The sequence below is a fragment of the Marmota marmota genome, unplaced genomic scaffold (genome assembly GCF_001458135.2).
Source record: "Marmota marmota marmota unplaced genomic scaffold, marMar, whole genome shotgun sequence".
NCBI classification, from domain to species: Eukaryota; Metazoa; Chordata; class Mammalia; order Rodentia; family Sciuridae; genus Marmota; species Marmota marmota.
In genome coordinates this window covers 4,025,791-4,046,068 of record NW_025999925.1, presented here as the reverse complement: position 1 = coordinate 4,046,068, position 20,278 = coordinate 4,025,791, and the positions used below count along the sequence as shown (strand labels likewise).

General features: G+C 43.1%; 1 protein-coding gene across 2 annotated transcripts in view; it reads right to left on the bottom strand.

Moving 5' to 3' along the window:
- Positions 1 to 12,287: 12,287 nt before the first annotated feature.
- Znf366 (zinc finger protein 366) overlaps positions 12,288 to 20,278 on the bottom strand; it is a 67,608-nt gene continuing 59,617 nt past the window's right edge. For both annotated transcript variants that reach the window (XM_048800150.1, XM_015497810.2), the window contains exons 5-6: positions 19,162 to 19,336; positions 12,288 to 16,277 (exon numbers count right to left, since the gene is read on the bottom strand). In XM_048800150.1, the coding sequence (XP_048656107.1) occupies positions 15,742 to 16,277; positions 19,162 to 19,336 (711 nt within the window). In that variant the 3' untranslated portion in view covers positions 12,288 to 15,741. The remainder of the gene's footprint in view (positions 16,278 to 19,161; positions 19,337 to 20,278) is intronic.

Below are 20,278 nucleotides of genomic sequence, written 5' to 3'. Positions count from 1 at the left end.
TAATATGCACCAATTTAAAAAGATTGAAAAAAAACTCTGCATATTATGAACAGAAGGCATTAATTGAATGCTTAGGTTTTCCATTATCATCATATAATCCTTCAATTATGAGTGGATGTTTTCATTTGTTCAATACAAATCACATATGATTATTAATGTATATTATCCAGTGTTTAAAGGTTTTCAAACTATTTTGACCATGACCAATAATAAGAAAAGCATTGACAATGCAATCCATGCATTCAATCATCCATCCATCTCTCCCTCCCCCCCTTCTCTCTCTCTCTCTCTATATATATATACACACACACACACACACACACACACACACGTGTGTGTGTGTGTGATTATACATATCTATCTATCTATCTATCTATCTATCTATCTATCTATCTATCTATCTTTCTATATCACCCAAAGCCCTTAGCCTTATTATGCATACAACTCTCTGATATTTTCTATTCTAGTTAATGCTGTCTTGTAAAAATACTGGTCTCAGCCCACTTGATTTCATGGTCCCCTAATGGGCCATGACTTGTTGTTTCAAAAACACTACTGTTTATGCCACCCCACCAGCCTGAGGTACAATTCAGGTGTTTGCCTTGTGTAATGCAAACCTTAAAAGCCTTTGCTATCTGCTTGCTAAATTTGTTCTTCCTTTAAAAGTTAGACGTTATCTCTGCTAAATGTACTGGAAGCAACATCAATCTGAGACTTTCTCAGAAGTCGGCATCAATGCACTGTCATTCGGTGCCGGTGCTGGGAATATCAGTAAGTGCACCTGTCGCTGCCATTCTGCTTGATTGTCTGTCACAGTTGGAGAGGTACTTTCCCTCCAGATGCCCTCTGATGCAGTTCACATGAAGAGAATGCTAATGCTAGTCGGCCCTGGCCAAGAATCCATCTCCTCACAGCTGACTTGGTTTCATGGCAGGGAGAGGCGCATGCCTGTGTCATTTGGAAGAGTGATCTGCTGTAGGGGGAAGCCTCCAGGAAATAGGTGCAGACAGGGAGAATTCTCCCTAACCTAGGCCTTGCTCCACTAAAAAATGCTGATGATTTCACAGTTGTATTTAGATCAGTTCAAGGACACAGGTTTTTGAGTCACCTGTGTGTCAGTCCCCGCTCTGGGCACATTCCTATGTGGTCAATAAAGTAAATACAAGAGCTAAAGTGTACGGAGTGCTTTTGTGTTTTAGTTATTTACAAGAATTATGTCATTTCCATCTCACAACTTTCATAAGTTGAATACTAGATGATGCCTAATTTTGCAGAGGAGATTGAAGCTTAGGGAGGGAGCCTGATTCCTTGGGGTCACTCAGCCGGTGTGAGTCAGTGCCAGGACCCAGAGCCCAGGCTGCGTGAGTTCAAAGCCTGTGCTTGCCACCACCACCCTGCTTTATTTCTATAGCATAGATGGGAAACTGGCTCAGAAAGATTAAGTAGTGTGTTTAAGATGTCACAGTTAACAGGTGTCACAACCAGGATTCACAGGAGTCTGTCTTGTCATGGTGCCATGTTTTTTTCTTACCAGAGGTCAGGAGTCCACAACGGAGCCTTGTAATTTGATTCTCAGCCCTTGGATATGACCATCTAAGATTAGGCAATTACCTGGGGCGCAGACACAGAAGTATGCAATGAGGCACAGACAGCATTTAGGGCAGGTCTATTATAAGGGGAAGGAAAGGCAAAAGAAAATGAGATATACCCCAGAGAGAGGGTAGATCTGCTATGGACTGAAAAGATCAAGCTTTGGCTTTTTGTTAGGATGGGGGTGGGTGGAAGCTGTATTGGCCCCAAACCTTGGCCACACCTCTTTGGGCCCAGTGTTTGTGTAACTGTTGCTATTGCCCTTTTGAGGGAAATCTTAGACTTAAGCTGCACTAAACTTGAGAGCATGCACCTGTGTACTTGGGTCATTTTGCCCTTCTGGCCTAGCGCCACTGGTGGAAGGTCATATAATGGTCATCTGACCCCGGAACAGCTTGTGGGTACATGAGTGACCTTGGGAACATGATGTGTGTTCATAAATCTAGGAGAGAGAGTACTGGATCTCTTCCTGGAATGTGGAAGAAGACTGGTACCTCTGGGTCAGTTCCCGGTCAAGAGCTCTTCCACAGCCCTGGAGCCCTACCTTCTCCCATTGGTGCTCATCTCCAGCTAATTATGTAGGCTAACACTTTCACAAGAACTGCTTAGTGCTGCTATTTCCCAGGTCCACAGCAACCTGGAGGAACTTAAGGGAAACCTCGTTTTTCCAGGAATGCAAGTTTGAATATGTTTAGGTGGAAAGAACCCAGAACTCCTCTAGAGAAACAGGTATTGTAGTATCAATTGTCTACTAGCCTGATGGGATAGAGGGCAAGGAGAGAGGGTCTCAGAAAAGTGACTCTATATCTTCTGACAAACAAATATGCAAGCTCATGGACTTTTCTGATCTCCCTAAGGATCAAAACTAAAAGTGTGAGTGATTTGAAATCTGGTAAGTCAAACATAAATGTAAGACTTGACTTTTAAAATCCTTTCTTGGGAGACTTGGATTGTGGCTCAGTGGTAGAGCACTTGCCTAGTGGTAGAGCCATTGGGAAGGGGGCTCAATTCTTCATCAGCTGTCTGGCTTAGCCGTGGCTGGGGGAGCCAGTACCTTAGCTGGTCATTCATCTGGTATATTGATATTCTGCATGGAGGTGGGGACATGGGAGTTACTTCTTGGCTGGCAGCCCCCATGGAATTTTCTTTCACAGCCTCAAGCTGGGTTGATGGTAAGAATGCAGCCCCTAGCTTGTCATGGTCTTCCACTGTTTCTACCGTGTTTCCATGGATACTGTTAAATAACATGCGAGGCACTGGGTTCGATCCTCAGCACCACATAAAAAAATAAATTTAAAAAATCCCTTCTTGATACTTTATTGCTTAGATGTGTAAAACACTTGGTGCTCAAGTTCTTCTCCACAGTTACCTTATAAAGCCTCAGTAAAAGCATTTCTAATGCCAGGGAAGACAGTTAAAATTTTGATGAGGGGAGAGTTGTCCGGATTGGTAACATCTACCAATACTACCGCCAAGTACCTAAGTAATCTTCACAGTTGTTAATTTTATATCTAGTTTCAGGCATGGAATTCTAGATCATTGCCTCATCATGAACTTTATTATTATGCTTATGATTTGGAGACTTTTAAAATAGCTGAGGTATCGATGTTTGATAGGTCATTCGTATCAGGTGCCGCAGTCTGGCTGGGCACAAAATCACGAGCCACCACACAGCTTGTAGATTCAAACAGCAACTCTTTATTCCCGAACTCACACCAGCACTCTACAATCACGTTCTGGGGAAATCCACGTTCTCTGCCCAAATTCACCCCCACTGGGCTTCTGTCTCCCAAAAAATACTGTCTGAATCCCGTGAGAACTCAAGGGGAACTCAGGCAGCAGGATACGCCCTATTCCCAGCAGGAATAACCTTAAACCTGGAACCACCCTAAACCCGGATTGTCCTAAACCGGGAACGCCCTAAACCCGGATCCGCCCTGGTCCTTGAGCAAGGTCACCTTACATGCAATGTCACTGCAAAATGTCCTATTTCCATGAGTCCTTCCACTAAGCAACATGGGGTACGCTGGCAAGGAAATTGTCATACCTACTTGGCTAATGGCTCCCAGCAATCAGGGGTCTTTTTATAGACTGGCCTACTGATAATGACCTCACAGGTCACTCAGGACAGTGACTATCACACTTATTCTGGTTATCTCTGGAGCCTCACAGTCACATAGCATGTGCTCAATAAACATTCGTTGAATATGTAAATGAAGTTGATTCAATTGTTTGATTTCAAATGGAAAAGTGATAGCTATCAGAGGCTAAAGACTTATTTTTAACTTTGAGATCAAGTATCAAGGTTATGGTGAATGAATACTGTTCTTTATTTTTAGTAGTAAAGCTTTGATCACTAATGACTCATTTCTGTCCAAACAAACAAAGTCCCATAGAGTTATTTTTGTTCGCTTGCCCACTTTTTTTGAAGTTTTGACAGTTTTAAATGTGCATGCTTGGACAAGGGGAATGATAGCTTACCACAACTTGAATCCTGGTTGGGTACATATTCTACTGCTCCTGTAAGCACCTACCTCACCCCCAGTGTCATCCCCTGACCCCAGGGGAAGAAGCAGGGCTTGCCTACTCTTCACAGAGGATTCCTGGGAAAGAGTCACTCCCAATCTTTTTGATACAAGTTTAAGGTCAATCAAAGGTACAGTCATTTTGCTATAGCTACTACATCATCCTGTACATAGGGTCAAGGGAAAATGGGACCAAAAGTAAAAAATGAAAATGGAATGATAAAACAGGAAAGCGTAGTATCTGGAACAAACCCAAGCAGAGTCCTTGTCCTTCAAAGAATATGAAGAACAAAATGACAGCAAGGTACTGGGAATAAAACCATATAAATCACTGGGATATCCAGTTTCTATTCACAAGGAAACAACTCTAGCTCATCTTTAATTTTCTGCTCATGAGAAAAAAAAGGAATTATAAAATTAAATATGAATCTCAGCATTAACAACTGAAGAGAGAAAGGAATTTAAATGTTTAATTAAAAATTATGACCACAGTGTGATACTACTTCACGCCGATTAGGATGGCATTTATTTTAAAAAAGGAAGATAGCAAGTGTTGAGAATATGGAGAAAACAGAACCCTTGTGCATTGTTGGTGGGAATATAAAATGGTGCAGTTTCTGTGCAAAACAGTAATTTAAAAGGGGAACATAGACAATATGACTCAGCGATTCCACTTCTAGGTATACACCCAAAATGGAAATTGAAAGAATTGACAAGATTGGGACTCAGATATTCATCACAAAAGATAGAAACAACCCTGGTGTCCATCAACAGATAAAAGTATAAACAAAAGGTAGTATAAAAATACAATACACAACCCACGCAACTTCACATCATACACAACCACAGGAATGGGATCCTAATTGGAACAAGCTGTACTTTTATTCTATGAATGTATAATTGTCAAAATACACTCTCCTGTCATGTATATCTAGAAAGAACAAATAAAAAGGCAGGAAGTTGTGACGTGGGGTGAATATGGATAAAACTGGATTTAGACACAAAGGGCACATCGTGTGATTCCATGTAAATGAGGCACCTGGGACAGTCAGAAAGCACAGCAGGGATTATAGGGGTGGGTGGGGGTGAGGGGAAAGTGTGAGTTTTTGTGTTATGGGTGCAGAGCTTCTGTTTGGGATGATGAAAAGTTTCTGGAAATGAATAGTGGTGATGGTTATATAACATTGTGAATGTCCTTGATGCCAATGAATTTTACCCTTGAAAATGGCTAAAGTGGTGAATTTTATGTTAGGTATATTTTACCACAATAAAACTATGTTTTACAACCTGTGAATATATTAATCATATTCACTATGCTGTACAACCATCACCACCAGCGACTGCCATCTGAGGTGATATAGACCTTTCCCTGGCACAAAGTTATGGGAAATGGAATCTGCTGATGCTCCCTGGCTGCTCAGTGGGCCTAAAAGACCTTTACTTCCCCAGAAAACTGGGGGAGACAGGAGCTGCCATGGGGCTGCCTAGCTAGAGATGTTCTTCTGTGCTCAGAGCCATTGGGAATGGGGCTCAATTCTTCACCAGCTGTTTGGCTCAGCAGTGGCTGGGGGAGTGGGCACCTTATCTGGTCACTCATTCAGTATATTGATGTTCTGCATGGAGCTGGGGACATGGGAGTTGCTTCTTGGCTGTCAGCCCCCAAGAAATTTTCTTTCACAGACTCAAGCTGGGTCGATGGTAAGGGTGCAACTCCTAGCTTTCATGGCCTTCCACTGTTCCTACCGTGTTTCCATGGATATTGTTAAATAAAGTACTCCTTAAATAGTTGTAAGTCCTTTGATCAATCACCAAAGATTGAATGGTAGTCTTTGCTTGCTAATTTTTACCAGTTTCATAGATGGGTCTCTGAAGGAGAGGTTTCTTGGACCCTCATATTACTATTCTGGAAACCCCACCCTCCCCCGAAACTCTTCCTCATAGACTTTTAATTAACCATGATGGGAAGATGCATATATTTGAACAGCAGCATTTTATACAGGTCCTCATAAAGATCCATTCATGTGTCAATCTTATACTCTTCTGACAGTATCCCAGGGAGAAGCAGAGCCGGAGTCAGTGTGGTGGTGGCCTTGCCCTTTGCCCAGAAAGCTAACAGTTGGCATAAGGCAAAGCATTTGAGTAGATAAGCCCGAGATCAAAAGTGCAGCCTTCCTTCAGGAAGGTAAGGGGATGAGCAGCATGAAGACATTCAGAGCTTTTGGAAAAACACAAGCCCTTTGAAATCCACCAAATCACCTGTGTCTTCAGATAGGGGCTTACACCCTGTCAGCAGTGCTTGCTTCAGAGAGATGCATCATTATCCTTGACGGATGCTTACTCAATGTCCCCTGGGAAGATGACATGGTAATAATCTGTTTCTAAGATTCTGCATAACCTTGCTTGGCTTTTTGCTTTTTCTTCCTATGAGGACTTTGCCATTGCTAGGTATCTCACATTTCTTTTATTTTCATCTGTTTTTTATGGTGTGAGAAGAGACGATTGGCTCAATGCTGTGTATGTATAGAATCTTGTAAAATCACCGCTGAGGAATCAGGGTTTTAAATATTATTCTGACTTGGAGAACCTGCCACTCAAAATGAAGCCGTTTTCTTTGCTGTGCTGACTACAGGTTGGAAGGGGAGCTGTCCTTCAAGAATAATGAATGACACAGAGATTGTCTCTGCAAGTCTAGAATGATTAATGGATTTCACCTCACTCACCCCCTCATTTGCGCAGGTTGGAGACCAGTTTCATTATTGCTACTTTGTAGAGGGAAAAAAAAAACAAAAATGATTTGCCAGTAAGCTTAATATGATGAATTGCTAAACTGAAAGCAATATGCTTGTAATTCTTTTTGGTGTCTCCTGATGTATCTATCCATTTTCCTTCCAGAGACCATTTGTTTATTAAGATCCACTCTGTGAAAAGACTCTCACTGCATATCTCACCCATCAGTTTAATGTATTCTCCAGGTAGGATGCCAGAAATGTTACTAGCTCTCCCCCTCCCATGGCCTCTGTGGTTTTTGGCAAGTCCTGCCAACCCCTCACTCTCTCACCCACTTTGCCCAAGTACATTCTGAATAGCAAGGACTTCTGCTTGGATGTAGTGTTTGGGTCAAGCTCAGAGAGTGTTCTCCTGTTTCTTTCATCACTGAATAAATATGGGTTGGGGGGTGGAGGCCAGGGGAAGCATGCCTTAGATGAAGGGCACATTGAGATCTTTGATTCAAAGACTGTGGCTCCTTCACTTTCTCTGACATAGAAATCCTATTCACGCCCCACTTCCTCCTGCAAATCACTTAGGTACAATATGACAATGCAGCAGATACACAAGGACTTTTCCCACATCACACTACAAACACAGCCACCCTCTCCGGGGAACATAAGAGAAACTTTTGGGCTTCCACTTCCCCTCCATTTGTTTGAAGGATCAAGAGAACACAGTTCCATTTTCAACAAAAATTAAAAAGGAAAATCATGAAAAGAGCCAACCTCCTCTTTTTTTTTTTTTTTTCTCCCTTAATATATTGTTGCATCCAGGGAAGAGGAAACAGTGAGCGCCACTGATACTGAGTCCCCAGGGACCCCATAAGGGTTACTCCCCATCTATCACAGGAGCATGTCTTCCTCCATTTGCAGAGGGAGTTTATAATGGGCGTGGTGGTTACTCTTGGCTCTCTTCTGATGTGCAAAAAAGGAAAAAGAGAAGGAAAGAAAGAAATGCCACAGTGCTTCAGGGACCCAGGCTGGGTTCACACCTGGACTTTCACAGGGCAAGGAGTTTTTAAGTTTAAGGTGCTGGAGATTGGAGAACTCTTAGCCCTGTTCCCGCTGCTCTCTGCAAGTTGGCTAAGGACTGTGTGTTCCCAAGGACAAGAACAAATTCCTTCCACATGTTTTCTTTCTTTCTTTCTTGTTTCTTAAGGTGATAGCAGTGGTGCTATGGGCTGATTGACTTTAAGACTTAAAATACGACAATATCTGTTTTTTTCTGCACTGTTGCTAAGTAAGATGGGTCCTGTATCAATTTTTCCAGATCACTGGCCTGTCACCAATTGACAACTAATTTTTTTTTTTTTTACAGTGGAAATGCAGTTGGACTGCATTTGTTAATACATGTGGTGAGAATGATTAATTCTCCTTTGACAATGCAAGCTTATGATCAGGAACATATTATTTTGCTGGCCGGATCGGAGATGTCCTCGGGAGCTGTGCAGATGAACAGGACTCTATTGCAACCTCACTTTTTGGTGTTGGAGTCCCAGCCTCTTTCCACTGCTATTCTGATTTTCTGTGTGTGTTTTTCTCCCCTTCTGCTATTTCTTCCTAGCATCTGTGTCTGAGAAACTACTGCCTTCCTCTGTCTCAACCCTTTACTTCTTCACCAGTTGTAACTTAGAACCAAATTGAGAGAAACCAGATGGACTTAGTAAGTATATTTCTTAGTAAGTATGCACTCCTGCCAACCAAGTAAAGAGCACGGATATTATGAGAGATATAAATATCTAATTGATCCCTTTAGTCATTATGAGAGGAGCTAAGTTTCATATCAAGTGGCATTTTATTTTGTACTTAGAAAACTATGCATTTTATCTTCTTGTTAAATTTTGCCTTGGGTATTATAAGTCCATTGAATCTCCAAAGCAGATTTTTGACCCATTAATTTCTAAATTCTATGCTACATCCTTATCCAGGCCAATATTACCTCTCACAACATATTAAAACTGCATCTTCATTGTCTGCAAGGATCATTCTGACTTCCTTCCAACCCATTCTCTACACTATAGCCAGAATGAACTTTCAAAAATGTGAGTCTCATTTTTTTTTACTTCCTTGCTCTACAGTTTTCCTTGGAAGTCTCATTGGGTATCACAATCTCTCTCCTGTTGTTAATGCTCCTTGACTGCTCCTTTATACCACAGGAGCTTTGCACAAGTGGTATATTCTGCCTGGAATGTTCTTCCTTCTTCTTATGGCTGGTTCCTTCTAACTTTCAGTTCTCAGATTAAATGGCACTTACTCAGAATGTCAATTCCTGACCATTTCACTTAAAGTAGTATTTACTGTTTTTCTCTGTCTGGGGTAGAGTTACACGATTGACATATGGCAGTGAACAAAAAGTGTGAAAATCTTTGCATCACATGTTAATATTCATCCCAGAAGAGACATCCAGTAGTAACCTGCAAGACAACATGACCTTGCCATTTGACTTTATCCAGCGTCTGTCAATAGCTATCCCAGTGCTGTAACAAGGAATGAAATACAACAGCAGCAGAAAGGGTGATGACATATGAATTCAACAGCATGAGCTGCATTTACTGTGGTTGGTCTAGTTGCTGCCATTACTGAATATCCAATGTGCTGATCATGGGGATTGATGCTGAGCTTCCACCATGATGCCATTACTCAGGAAGAGCCAACAGTCCCTTGGTGAAATGTTGATTGACTCTATCAGCTCCCAAAAGGCCAGCAGTGCACTGACACAGGAATAGAGAGGTATTCTGGGTATAAATGTGTCTTTGCTGCTTGTAAGAATTTAGCCAGAGCTGTACAAGTGGGGGAGGGGGGCTTTGGAGTGTTTGTTCTACTGGAACAGAATCCTACAGAACATCACATCAAACCATGAGCTTTGCTTTATAGTAAATGAGGTGTGGAGATGGGTTCATAGCCAAAGAATCTACTGGTCATATCACATGTGTACCACTTAGAGGTGGCCAGCACCCAAGAGTGCTTTTGGATGAAATACTCTGGATGGATGGCTATCTTCCAGTATATATTGAATCAAAAATTTCTATGGTCCCAAATCCTCAATAGGAAGCCTGCATGGGTCCTGAGTCCAACAGTGGAAACAGGAATGTCCCCCACACTATCACTCCTGATGACACACTGGGAATTTGTATTTCTTATCCCTTTAACTCTGGGCTATGCCGGGTTAGAAGTTTTCAACCTCAAAGAGATTACACTTTCATCTGAGGACATAACAGAAGTATCATTGATAAAAACTAGGGCTGTCACCTAGCCAATTTTGTTCCATGTCTCCAGAGGCCAGCAGACAAGGAGAGGAGTAGCTATCTTGGCAGGGGTAATTGACCTGATCACCAGGTAGAAGTTAGGACTGTTCTTACACAATGTCAGGGAAGAATGATTTGGAAACTGGGTGACCACTGGATTTTTTTTTTTTAATTTTTACTTGACTTATGATTAGAAATGAACAAGTGCAGTAATCCTATTCTGCAAAAGGTATGTGCCTTAATCAGTTTAAGCTGCTATAATAAAATATCACAGGCCTGGTAGCTTAAACAGCATCCATTTGTTTCTGACAGTTCTGGAGGCTGGGAAGTACCAGATCAAGGTGCAGTCAGATTTAGTGTCTGATTAGGGCTTATTTCCTGGCTTCCAGACATCTACATTGTCCCATGGTGGAGAGACACAGGTTTTTATCTTCTCTTTTTATAAGGTCACTAATCCCAGTAAGAGGCCCCCACTCTCATAACTTTATCTAAATCTCATCACATCCCCAAATCCCACTTTCAAATACTATCACATTGGGGAGTCATAGTTTCAACATGAATTTTGGAAGAACACAAAGCATTTAGTTCATAGGGCTCTTGGGGGGTAAGGTAGAAATCTAAGCCATTGAGACTGGCAGTGGTGGTATCTCATGCTGAAGGGAATCTAGACTGGGTATCCTTGTCTGTTTTCTGTTACTATAACAGAATGCCTGAGACTGGATGATCTATAAAGAAGAGGTCCATTTGGATCCCTAGACTCATTGCAGCTGTGGGGGATGAAGTTTGTCCTAACCCTCTTCTTCCATCAGGGAGAGAGGCCCACCAGAACCCTACTGGAGAGGCTCTGTGAATCTAGGTGAAGAAATGGGCTAGAAATTGCCAGGGGTGGAACCACTGTATCTGTGGGAGACGCAGAGAAGAGCCACCTGGTCTCTCTCCAAGGAAGGCTTTGCACCGGCAAGGGGAGTGCAATCAGTCACCAGTCCCCAGCTGCCAGTAATAGGGGGTGGACCCCAGCTGTGGAGGGCATACTCTGACCTGGGCAGCCCACCTCTGGTGACTGAGCAGGGCAGGGGTGTAAAGGCCTGAAACTTTCTGCCATGCCTGGCACAACCCTGATGGGAAGTCTTAGCTCCAGAGCTGCATCCCAGTGGCTGAGGCTCAGTCAGAGCTTCACCACAGTTTTTTCCTCTCTTGGCTCCATTTCCTTTCTTTTTTGCCAGTGTTAATCTTTAATAAATATCTTGTACCCAAATTTATCTCAGCAGCTGCTTCCAGAACACTGATCCTGCATCAGGCGGAGTGCTTGGAGGCAAGGTAGATGTTCATTTACTAAGTAATTTGGGGTTAGTTATTTTACTTTCCTGAACTTCCATTCCCTCATTTGCAAAATAGGGATAATGTCTGCCTTGTGGGGTTGCGAGGCTTAAATGAAATTGAGCGTGTGAATCACCTGGCACAGTGCTTGGCATTTAATTACCTGTGTTCAGTATGTGTTGAAGTTTTACTGTTGTTTTAAAGAAACGTCCTCAGAAATGGACAATCTCCCATGCTAACACAGCTTTGTGACTTTTCTTTCAAGAAGGGAGAACTGAGCATGCGGGTTTTTGGTTATGTTGTTGGTAGTCATGGTGCCTGATTCTGTAGAATGAACCATGAGCCAGAACAATCCTATGAGGAGGGTCCACTTCCCAGTGCCATTCTACAGACAAGGAAACTGAGACACAGAGAGGTTTGTGAACTGGTCTCAGATCCCAGATATTGGAAGAGGGATAGTAAGACTTGGAACCCAGGCAGGCTGGGTCCAGAATCAGTGCTGTGCTCACTGGAGTCTACCGATTCTTGGTTGAACTTCATTTTATAAAGAACCTGAGGCAGAATGAGGTAATCCTGTCTCCACTTGCCTGTGACAGCCCTCCAGAGTAAATCTTTCTGAATGGGTACGAGGAAAAGGATGGGAAGTGGTCATCTAACTGAAGAGGGGCTAAGGTGCATTAATCCTTTCTGCAGCCCTGAGAGAGGGAGATTTCAAGACCCTTCTCTCCCTGGGTTGAGAAGCTAATGACTGAGAAGCTAACTCTGGCAAAGTGAGATGCCGGAATGAGATGTTTACAATGGCAGCTTCCTTGCAGAATTTCACATATATACAAATAATTGACTCAGTTTTTTCAACATGTCTTTATTTGCTTAAATTAACAAAATATAGGTTACATGCTATTTCTAGGTAAACTGCCTTTTCACTGAAGCAGAAAGCAATATTCACAAACTTGGGCTGCTCAACACTTGGAGTTTTAGTTTTTAAACAGCAAGCCTGAATTCTGTACAAAATCAACATTTGGTGTGATGTTGTCCAAATATGCAAAGGATTTTAAATGTTAGCTCTGTTACATTTTGTTCCAGCAAAGCAGACAAAGATCATAATTCAAAACACAATGTTAATATTTTATTAAAAGCCTTCAGGGCTTAATAAATACAGTATGCATGTTGGGTTTTCTCATGCAACTACTCATATACAAAATAAACTAGTTACTTTTTGTGGATTTATGAAAGGTCAGCTTTAGTCTCATGGCCAATGTGGAATCAAATTTTTAGAAAGAGAAAATGAAAAGAGGGACTACAAAGCAACAAGAGGGGCAGTCACAGACTTGAATACAGAGGATGAAAGACCTGCCACCTGGCTGGGTCATTGGTTGGTTCAAAGTGACAGTGGTCAAAAGCCTGGAAAGCATTTGGTCATGTCCCATTTTTAGAGTTTCACAATGTGATGAAGGTCATGGCCTTGGGATGGTGGTAACCTTGGATGACATCATTCCTTCATTCTCTGGGGATGGCCCCAGTGGGCCTTCCTTCAGACCTGCATTCTGGTTAGTCAGCTCATCAGGCAAGGCTGGCCAACCCTTTCTTTAGCTCTGTGTTCATTCACCAGGTGCTCATGTAAGGTATCATATAAGCTGGGATACTTTTGAGGATTAAGGGACACTGTTAGTAATTACCCCGGGACAGGAGATATAAACCAGAATCATCCCAGGAAAAACCAGGATGTTGGTTACAACCAAGATTTCAGCCTTGGCTCTCAGAGGGCCAGTGCTGTAGTACTCATCGGCTTCATTAAGTCTCTCGTATCCAAAGTCAAAAACTAAAAACAGGCCTTGGAACACACCCCATCATAAATTTTTCTTACCTTCCTGAGACCTTTTTTCTCCTGCCAAATGAAACTTTTCTTAGAATATTAACATTCAAAACAGACAAAATTTGAGCCACTTTGAGTGAAGCAGGTATGGGGACTAAGAGCTTCTCCCCTAGTGGCTCTACAGAGGCCTGAGAGAGACCTTTGACTTCTCAAAATAACTTGAAGACCACTCTTCTAGACCATACTCTCTCCAACTCAACATTAACGGGTTCCCCAAGCATTCCCACAGGATTTGTTTTGGTTGGAAAGGACTAGAGTGTGCTCCTCTAGATTTTCCTGGCTGCTTTTCCAGCTGGGCATATCGGAAGCAACTGGAAGTCTGCAGCACGTGTGGTCAGGCACTGCACATAGTAGGTCTTTAATACAAGGTTGCTGAGTGAATACACATGTAACAGGACCTTAAGGGCTGGGGGTGTCACAGACCACTCTGCCCGCTCCCTGGACAATTTCATCAGAGGCACCGATGAACAGCATTCCTAGGGAATGAAAGAGAACTGGTCCCTCTGAGGACTTGGAATAATTTGTGGCCCAGAGTTGTGCTGGTGGATGTAGAAACCCACAGTATGCTCTCTACCATCCTCTCGGTGGGTTCCATGGAACATGGGTGGCAGTAAGAAACCCAAACTTTAGCACTTCCCAGCGGTGGTGATGCTAAAGGAAGGAAATTTAGGAAGGTGACAGTAGAAATGGATCAGGGATCCCACAGGTCAATGGTGGGGACTAGATGAGGCTAACAAGGAAGAACCATGGCCCATAGAAAAAGCCAGCCTCCAGCCCCTGGAGATGAACTAGCTCTCCAAAAGAAATGTACTGGGGAGTTTGGGAGGAGAGGAAGCAGTAACCAGCAGTACCTAGCTCTACAAATAAAAACTGAAACTCCCAATCCGGAGGCAGTGTTCATGTGCACACGAACACAGACAGTACCTACCAGGGTCAGAGTTGAACATACACAGCCCTATCAGTATTGCTCTACTCAGTGCCAGTGCTTAACTAAAGCCCATGGGCCAGGCCCAACCTGCCATCTAGGTCCTCCGTGCTGGCGGGAGTTGTGGTGCCAGCACCTAACAAGAGCAATGAGTCACTGTCAACATAAAAAGTGACCATGAACAACACAGGCATCTCCTAGTACAAAAAGCGTGTATCCGTATAGAGTATGTGTGTCTCCTTGTGAGGATCTTCCAGAACAGGTACAAAAACCTGAGTCAGCATCATGATTACAGGTATCCTGACCTCCACCTCAATGAGTCTGAAGCCAGGGACAGAAATATTTGTGGAGTCCCTGGGAGGGAGTCCTGGTAGACACAGAAATGGATGAGGGTTATCAAAGCCCAGTGAATCCTTCTCAATCCTGGCTGTGCATACCCCACTCAGGGTAATTTGGAAATGACCAGAGCAAAGGCTCCATTCCGAACCAATTAAATCAGAATCCTGGGATGGGGCATTGAGACCCTGGCATTAGTATTTTTTAACATGCTCCTCCAGATGTGCATTGAGAACATAGCCCAGGTCTTCCTTATAGTGATTAGCTGATGATTGTTCTAATACCCTGAATAAGTCAGGACTTGTTTCAGGGAGAATTCCCCACCCACTCCCTACCTCCAGCACTGGGGAGAGGTCCATTGCTCACTGCCAACAAGTCTCTCTGCAGCTTTTTTATGGGGCATGGGGCCACAGAGCAATGGTCTCCAGAAGGGAGCTGTGCTTTGGACACCAGAGGTTAGTCTGAGGAAACAGGACCCCCTGAGCATTGTCCAGTCATCTGCAAATATGTTTCAAATGCCCCATCTGATGAGCCAAAGCAGGACAAAAGATCCAGAAGGAATCCAGAAGCATGGCTGATTTTCCCTTCATCAAAACTACTCATCTTTTTCTGAAGTTTCATCTTTTATCTATAGCAACTACTTGAGAATATCCTTTTCAAAAGCTCACCCTTCTGTGTTATTTCTGGTATTTCTGATTATTTAACAAAGACTATTTTTATATATACAGCTATATATTTCTGGAAAAATATTATCACTTTCATGAACTCGACTAGATAGTTATTAATAAGGTAACTCATCAAGCACCATAGTTTTGCAACTAGAAGGAAATTTACCATGTATTGCATATTAGTAAAAGAAAAACAGAATTTCTGAAAGCACCTCAGGTTCAGCTTACAATTAGAAATCTAAAAGAATATGCATAGTTTGTTACAGGGGTGATGCATAAAATAACACTGAACACCCTGCATGCATGCTAAAATTATGAAGGACCCAAGAAATGACCTGGGAAGCATTTACACTACCTAGGCTGGCTCATTTAGTCTGAGCCATTTGTAAGGACTGGCATCGCCAGTCAGTCCCCAGCAAATGACAGTTCATGCAGAAAGCTATATTTGAACTGCCTACTTCTCATTTTCCAAATGTAATTTTAAAGCTGTCCACTTAGATACCCAAAAGCACTGCTTGTTTTTCCATTTTCCTCTCCAGTAATTCTTTTAAACTCTCATCTCTGTGCTTGAAGTACAAGTAATCAGAAAAAGAGGGGCCCCGCCGGGAGCTCTGGAAAACTCTGAGGCTGAGACGCTCGTCTTTGCGGGCACAATCTCGCTCCTGAACACCTTCTGCCTCATGGTGGTCCTTGCTCCTCTCCTCCTCTTCTTCTTTGGGCACATCCTCCTTCTCCTCCTTGCAATTGTCCTCTGGCCCCTCGGGGGCCTGCTCAGGCTTGGTGGACAGATCCTGGGGTGCACCAAGCTGCTGGCTTTTGGGGGCCAGGCCAGGGCTGTAGGGTTCCACCTCATAGCAATTGTCATCGTCCTCCTCCTCATGGCAGGGGCTGCCCCGGGCACTTTCCCCATCCAACTGGAACATGGGCCCCTTTACCCCACGCTTCTGGGAGAGGTCAAAAGGCTCCTCCTGCTCCAAACTCCTCAGGACACCAGCTGACTGTGCCAAGGTGATTCTTCCTCTTCCCAAACCTGTGAGAGCAGAGTGAGAATTCATGCACACACGAAGAACAGTGGAAATGGAGCCTTGGGTGTATTGCAGAAGGGTAACCCAGGGCCATTTAACCTGTTCTGATTGTAAATATAGACACTTCCCAGTAAGAAGGTGGACATGGGAGGCTTGTCAGACAGTATCTAAATCAGCGTAACCCTGTTAAGGTGAACTTGGCAACAGGCACCAAAAGCTTTAAAAATAAGCCTTGACTTAGCAGGACACTACTGAGAATTTAAATGATTAAAAAATAGGCAGGCAGGAGCACAGAATGTATGTATAAGTATGCTCATCACCACGCTTTTTATTATAGTGAAACTGTGAGGACAATTTTGGTATTCAAGTTTTGGTTCAACACATAACAGTACATCCACACAATGAACTATGTGTAGGTGTTATGTGTTATAAAGACCCATTAACCACCATAAAATGTATTCTGTACTTAAAGTTGAAAAATATGCACATGTATTTATAGTGTAGACATGATTCATTTTCTTTCTGTAAAAAAAAAAATTCTAGAAGAATGTATGCCCAAATCTCAAACTTGATGAACTCTGAGATGATTATTACATTTTTCTTTCCATTTCCAAAGTATGTATTATTTTATTTTACACCCCCCCCCACACACACACATACACACTCTACTGTAAGGAAAAAGATAAGCAACAATAAAGATATTCTCATCTTGAAAAAAGACAAAGAGAAATCACTTGAGGCTAGGACATCCACTAGAAGACCATGGCCCCTGTGCCCAGTAGTGAGGATATCTGAGGAGGACACTAAGCCCTTGTGTCTGACCATCTGTGTCCCCATGCTGGGCATGTAATCAGATTTCCAGTTTCAGTTTGAGACCCTGTAGGAATGAGCTTGGCTGTGCCCAACAGACATGGGATGGATAGTGGTTCATTCATCCCTTCTTTATAGGTCTGTGGTGACTCCACAGTCAACCAGGACTGTAAAGAGGAGAAACAGGAAGGGAGGGGTCTGGGATGCAGCTAGGCAGGCTTCAGGGTGGGACATAAAACAGATGGGTAGGGCCCTGAGGTCCAATGTTGAGTACTTTATGGTACCAGGCACTGCTGCTGTCTGTATCTTTAATCTTGCCAGGGGACAGGGAGGATCTTCTAATGACTTTTGAGTCATTTAAAAACCAGAATAGAAAAAAAAATGCTAACATTCTTTGTAGATGAAAACACTAGAATCATTGAAAGTCTGTAAAATTTTTCAAAGCAACCCTGCAATACATAGTGATGCTCCTCTTACTTCCCCCAGAGTGACAGAGCTGGTTTGAGCATGCCAGGATATGAACATGGGTACGTGGCAGGCAGTGGGGCCCAGATCAGGCTGTCAGCCAGAGGACCACCTCCTCATTACCTTGGCTGTCTCCCCCCTCAAGCAAGGGGACAAACTTTGCCTCTTCTGGAAAAATACAGGCCTACCTTGGGAAGTGGCTCAGGCAACTAGAGAGTCAATGAATCATTCAGGAGAGTAATTGCTTTTTTTTAAAAAAAAAAAAACAAGAATATTTTCAAGGCCTTTAAAAGCTTAAACTCCAGCCCTTTTTTGTGATGACCATGTTCCCTGTCACCCAGGAGTCCCCATAGAGTAAGGGGTTGCAGTGAAATGCCTAAAAGTGACAATCATTTTGAACATGCTGTGTATACAGGAGTGTGTCTTAATTATGAATCTGTGCTGATATCACTGTCATTGTAAGCAGCAAACACAAACAGATCGCCCTAGGTTCTTGCCTAAGGTAGTGAGCCTGGGCTTAATTCAGAAATTCTTTAGTTAGAAGTCCACTTCCACCTTCAGACCTGCTGTCTGACCTCAGCACACCTCCAGGCTTGATCTCCTCTTACCTAAAATGAGAATAACCCAATCTCTTTCATGAATTGGTAGGGGTGAGCAAGAATGCCCTGAAGAGTCTTGCCCTGTGCTTTGATCACATTAGTGGTCAAAAATCAGAAAATATGATTTTGTAAATTATATATATCACTGTCATCTCTCCCCCAACACAGACCTCCTAAAGGGCGGAGGTGGCCTTGTTCCTAAGGATCTGCCACGGCATGCAGCTCACTGTGTTGGACAGAGGTGCGTTTATTGCCGTTTATGAAGGACTGGTTGATTAGGTGACTAAGAAGCAAGTCTGATGAAGGCAGTAGATCCAGAACACAAACTTGACTGCTAAGGGCCCTGGGGATGCCAAGGGAAAGGAGGCGAGTACTTCATTAGGTGGAGGACATATACTCCTCAGGTGGAGGACATATACTCCTGCCCTGCCTCCGGGGCAATCAGCAGGAAACCAGTCCTTGGGTGAACAGGGAGGAGGGGGCTGCTACAATTCTGCTCGCAGCAGAACATGCAAACCTGTTTTTTTGTGTTTTTTTTTTTTTCAAAAGAAAAGGAACATCACATGCTCTTTAACAGAAGTGGACACAATAAAGACCCTCGAGTCAGAAGGGTCTGCGTTCAAATCCTAACTTGGCAACTTTTCAGATAGGCAACTTGGGAAGCCTCATTTTCCCCATCTGCAAAAAGATATAGAAGTTCTTCCAGCCTGGAAGAGCTATGAAGATTTAAGGAGATAAGGCACCTGAGGGAATGTCTGGAACAAAGGAACCAAGACCTGAGCCAACTGGCATATTGTTTTGCTCTAAATTTACTCTGTGATTCTCTGTTATTTATGTCCTTCCCATATTAGTTATTACATTTCTTCTAGTAGCATTCTAAGTCTTGAAAAGTCACAGTCCTTTTTTTTTTTACAAGAATAACCACCCCCAAAGTAATACCCCAAAGTTAAAAACAAATTCCACACCCATCTGCTGCCCACTGGACCTGGCAGCGTGGGGCTTCCTGCAGTGATACCTTGAGAGTGAAGTCCCCGCTCCATCACTCCATGCTTGACTTTCATGTGACGTGTCAGGTTCCCCTTCAGGGTGAATTTGCTGGGGCAGTAGAGGCACTTGAAGGGCTTGCTGTCTGAGTGCAGGTGCATGTGGCCCATTAGGTTGTGCATCCGGTTGAATTCCTTCCCACACAGCTGTTGGAGACAAAGATGAGGAGAACACAGTTATCCTGCCAGAGAGAACCCACATCAGGCCCTTGGAGATGGACATGTGGCGGCCCACAACCACTTTACTCTGCTTGGATCTTGGCATTTCAAAGATCTGTGATTACAAGGAAAATGACCCCTTGGACATCAGGGAGGGGTTGAATTCTGCCCAGCCTTGGAGGTGGAGCAAGGAGGAATGGATTCATGAGACATTTGTTGCTGGTGTCCAGGGATCTCTGAATTCAAGGTGGAAAATTGCAAAGCCTGTAAAGCTGTTTTGGATGCAACCTTTAGAAAAGGTGAAGAGCTGAACTGAAAAAGCAGTTGCTGGAAGCTTGTTTAATTATAAGAATGCAGTGATGTGTTTGATATTTAGGGGGTGTTCACAACATGAAGGCATTGCTCTAAGTCTGTCAAGGAATATCTTACTTAATTCCCACATCAATCTTATGAGATGGATGCTATCATCACCCCTATTTAACAGGTGGGAAAACTAAGGGCTTAGGTCATTTGCCTAAGGCTCACAGTTAGTGGGTGCTGGAACTGAGCTAAGGAACTCAGGCCATCAGACCCCAGGGCCAGCAGGGTTCATACTACATCCCCCACAACATAGCTCTTTTATAAGACTGTACCAGACAATGCATTTTTAATTTACTAATTATTAGAATGCATTTCAAAGTTCAAAGAAACGAGATATTTAAGAAAAAGATGTGTCTGTTCTTGGGGTAGGCATATGAAGATGTGAGAATATTATCTCAGGTCTACAAAAACATGGGTTATTCATTTCTTTTTCAACATTTCTCTCTATTTCCATCCAAGTGCCAGTACGTGGAGACACAACAGCAGTTCTCACACTTCCTCTGGAAGAGTAGAACCTTCCTTCCAAACGCAATGTATGGGCAAGCAGAAAGTATAGAACAGCCCTGGGGT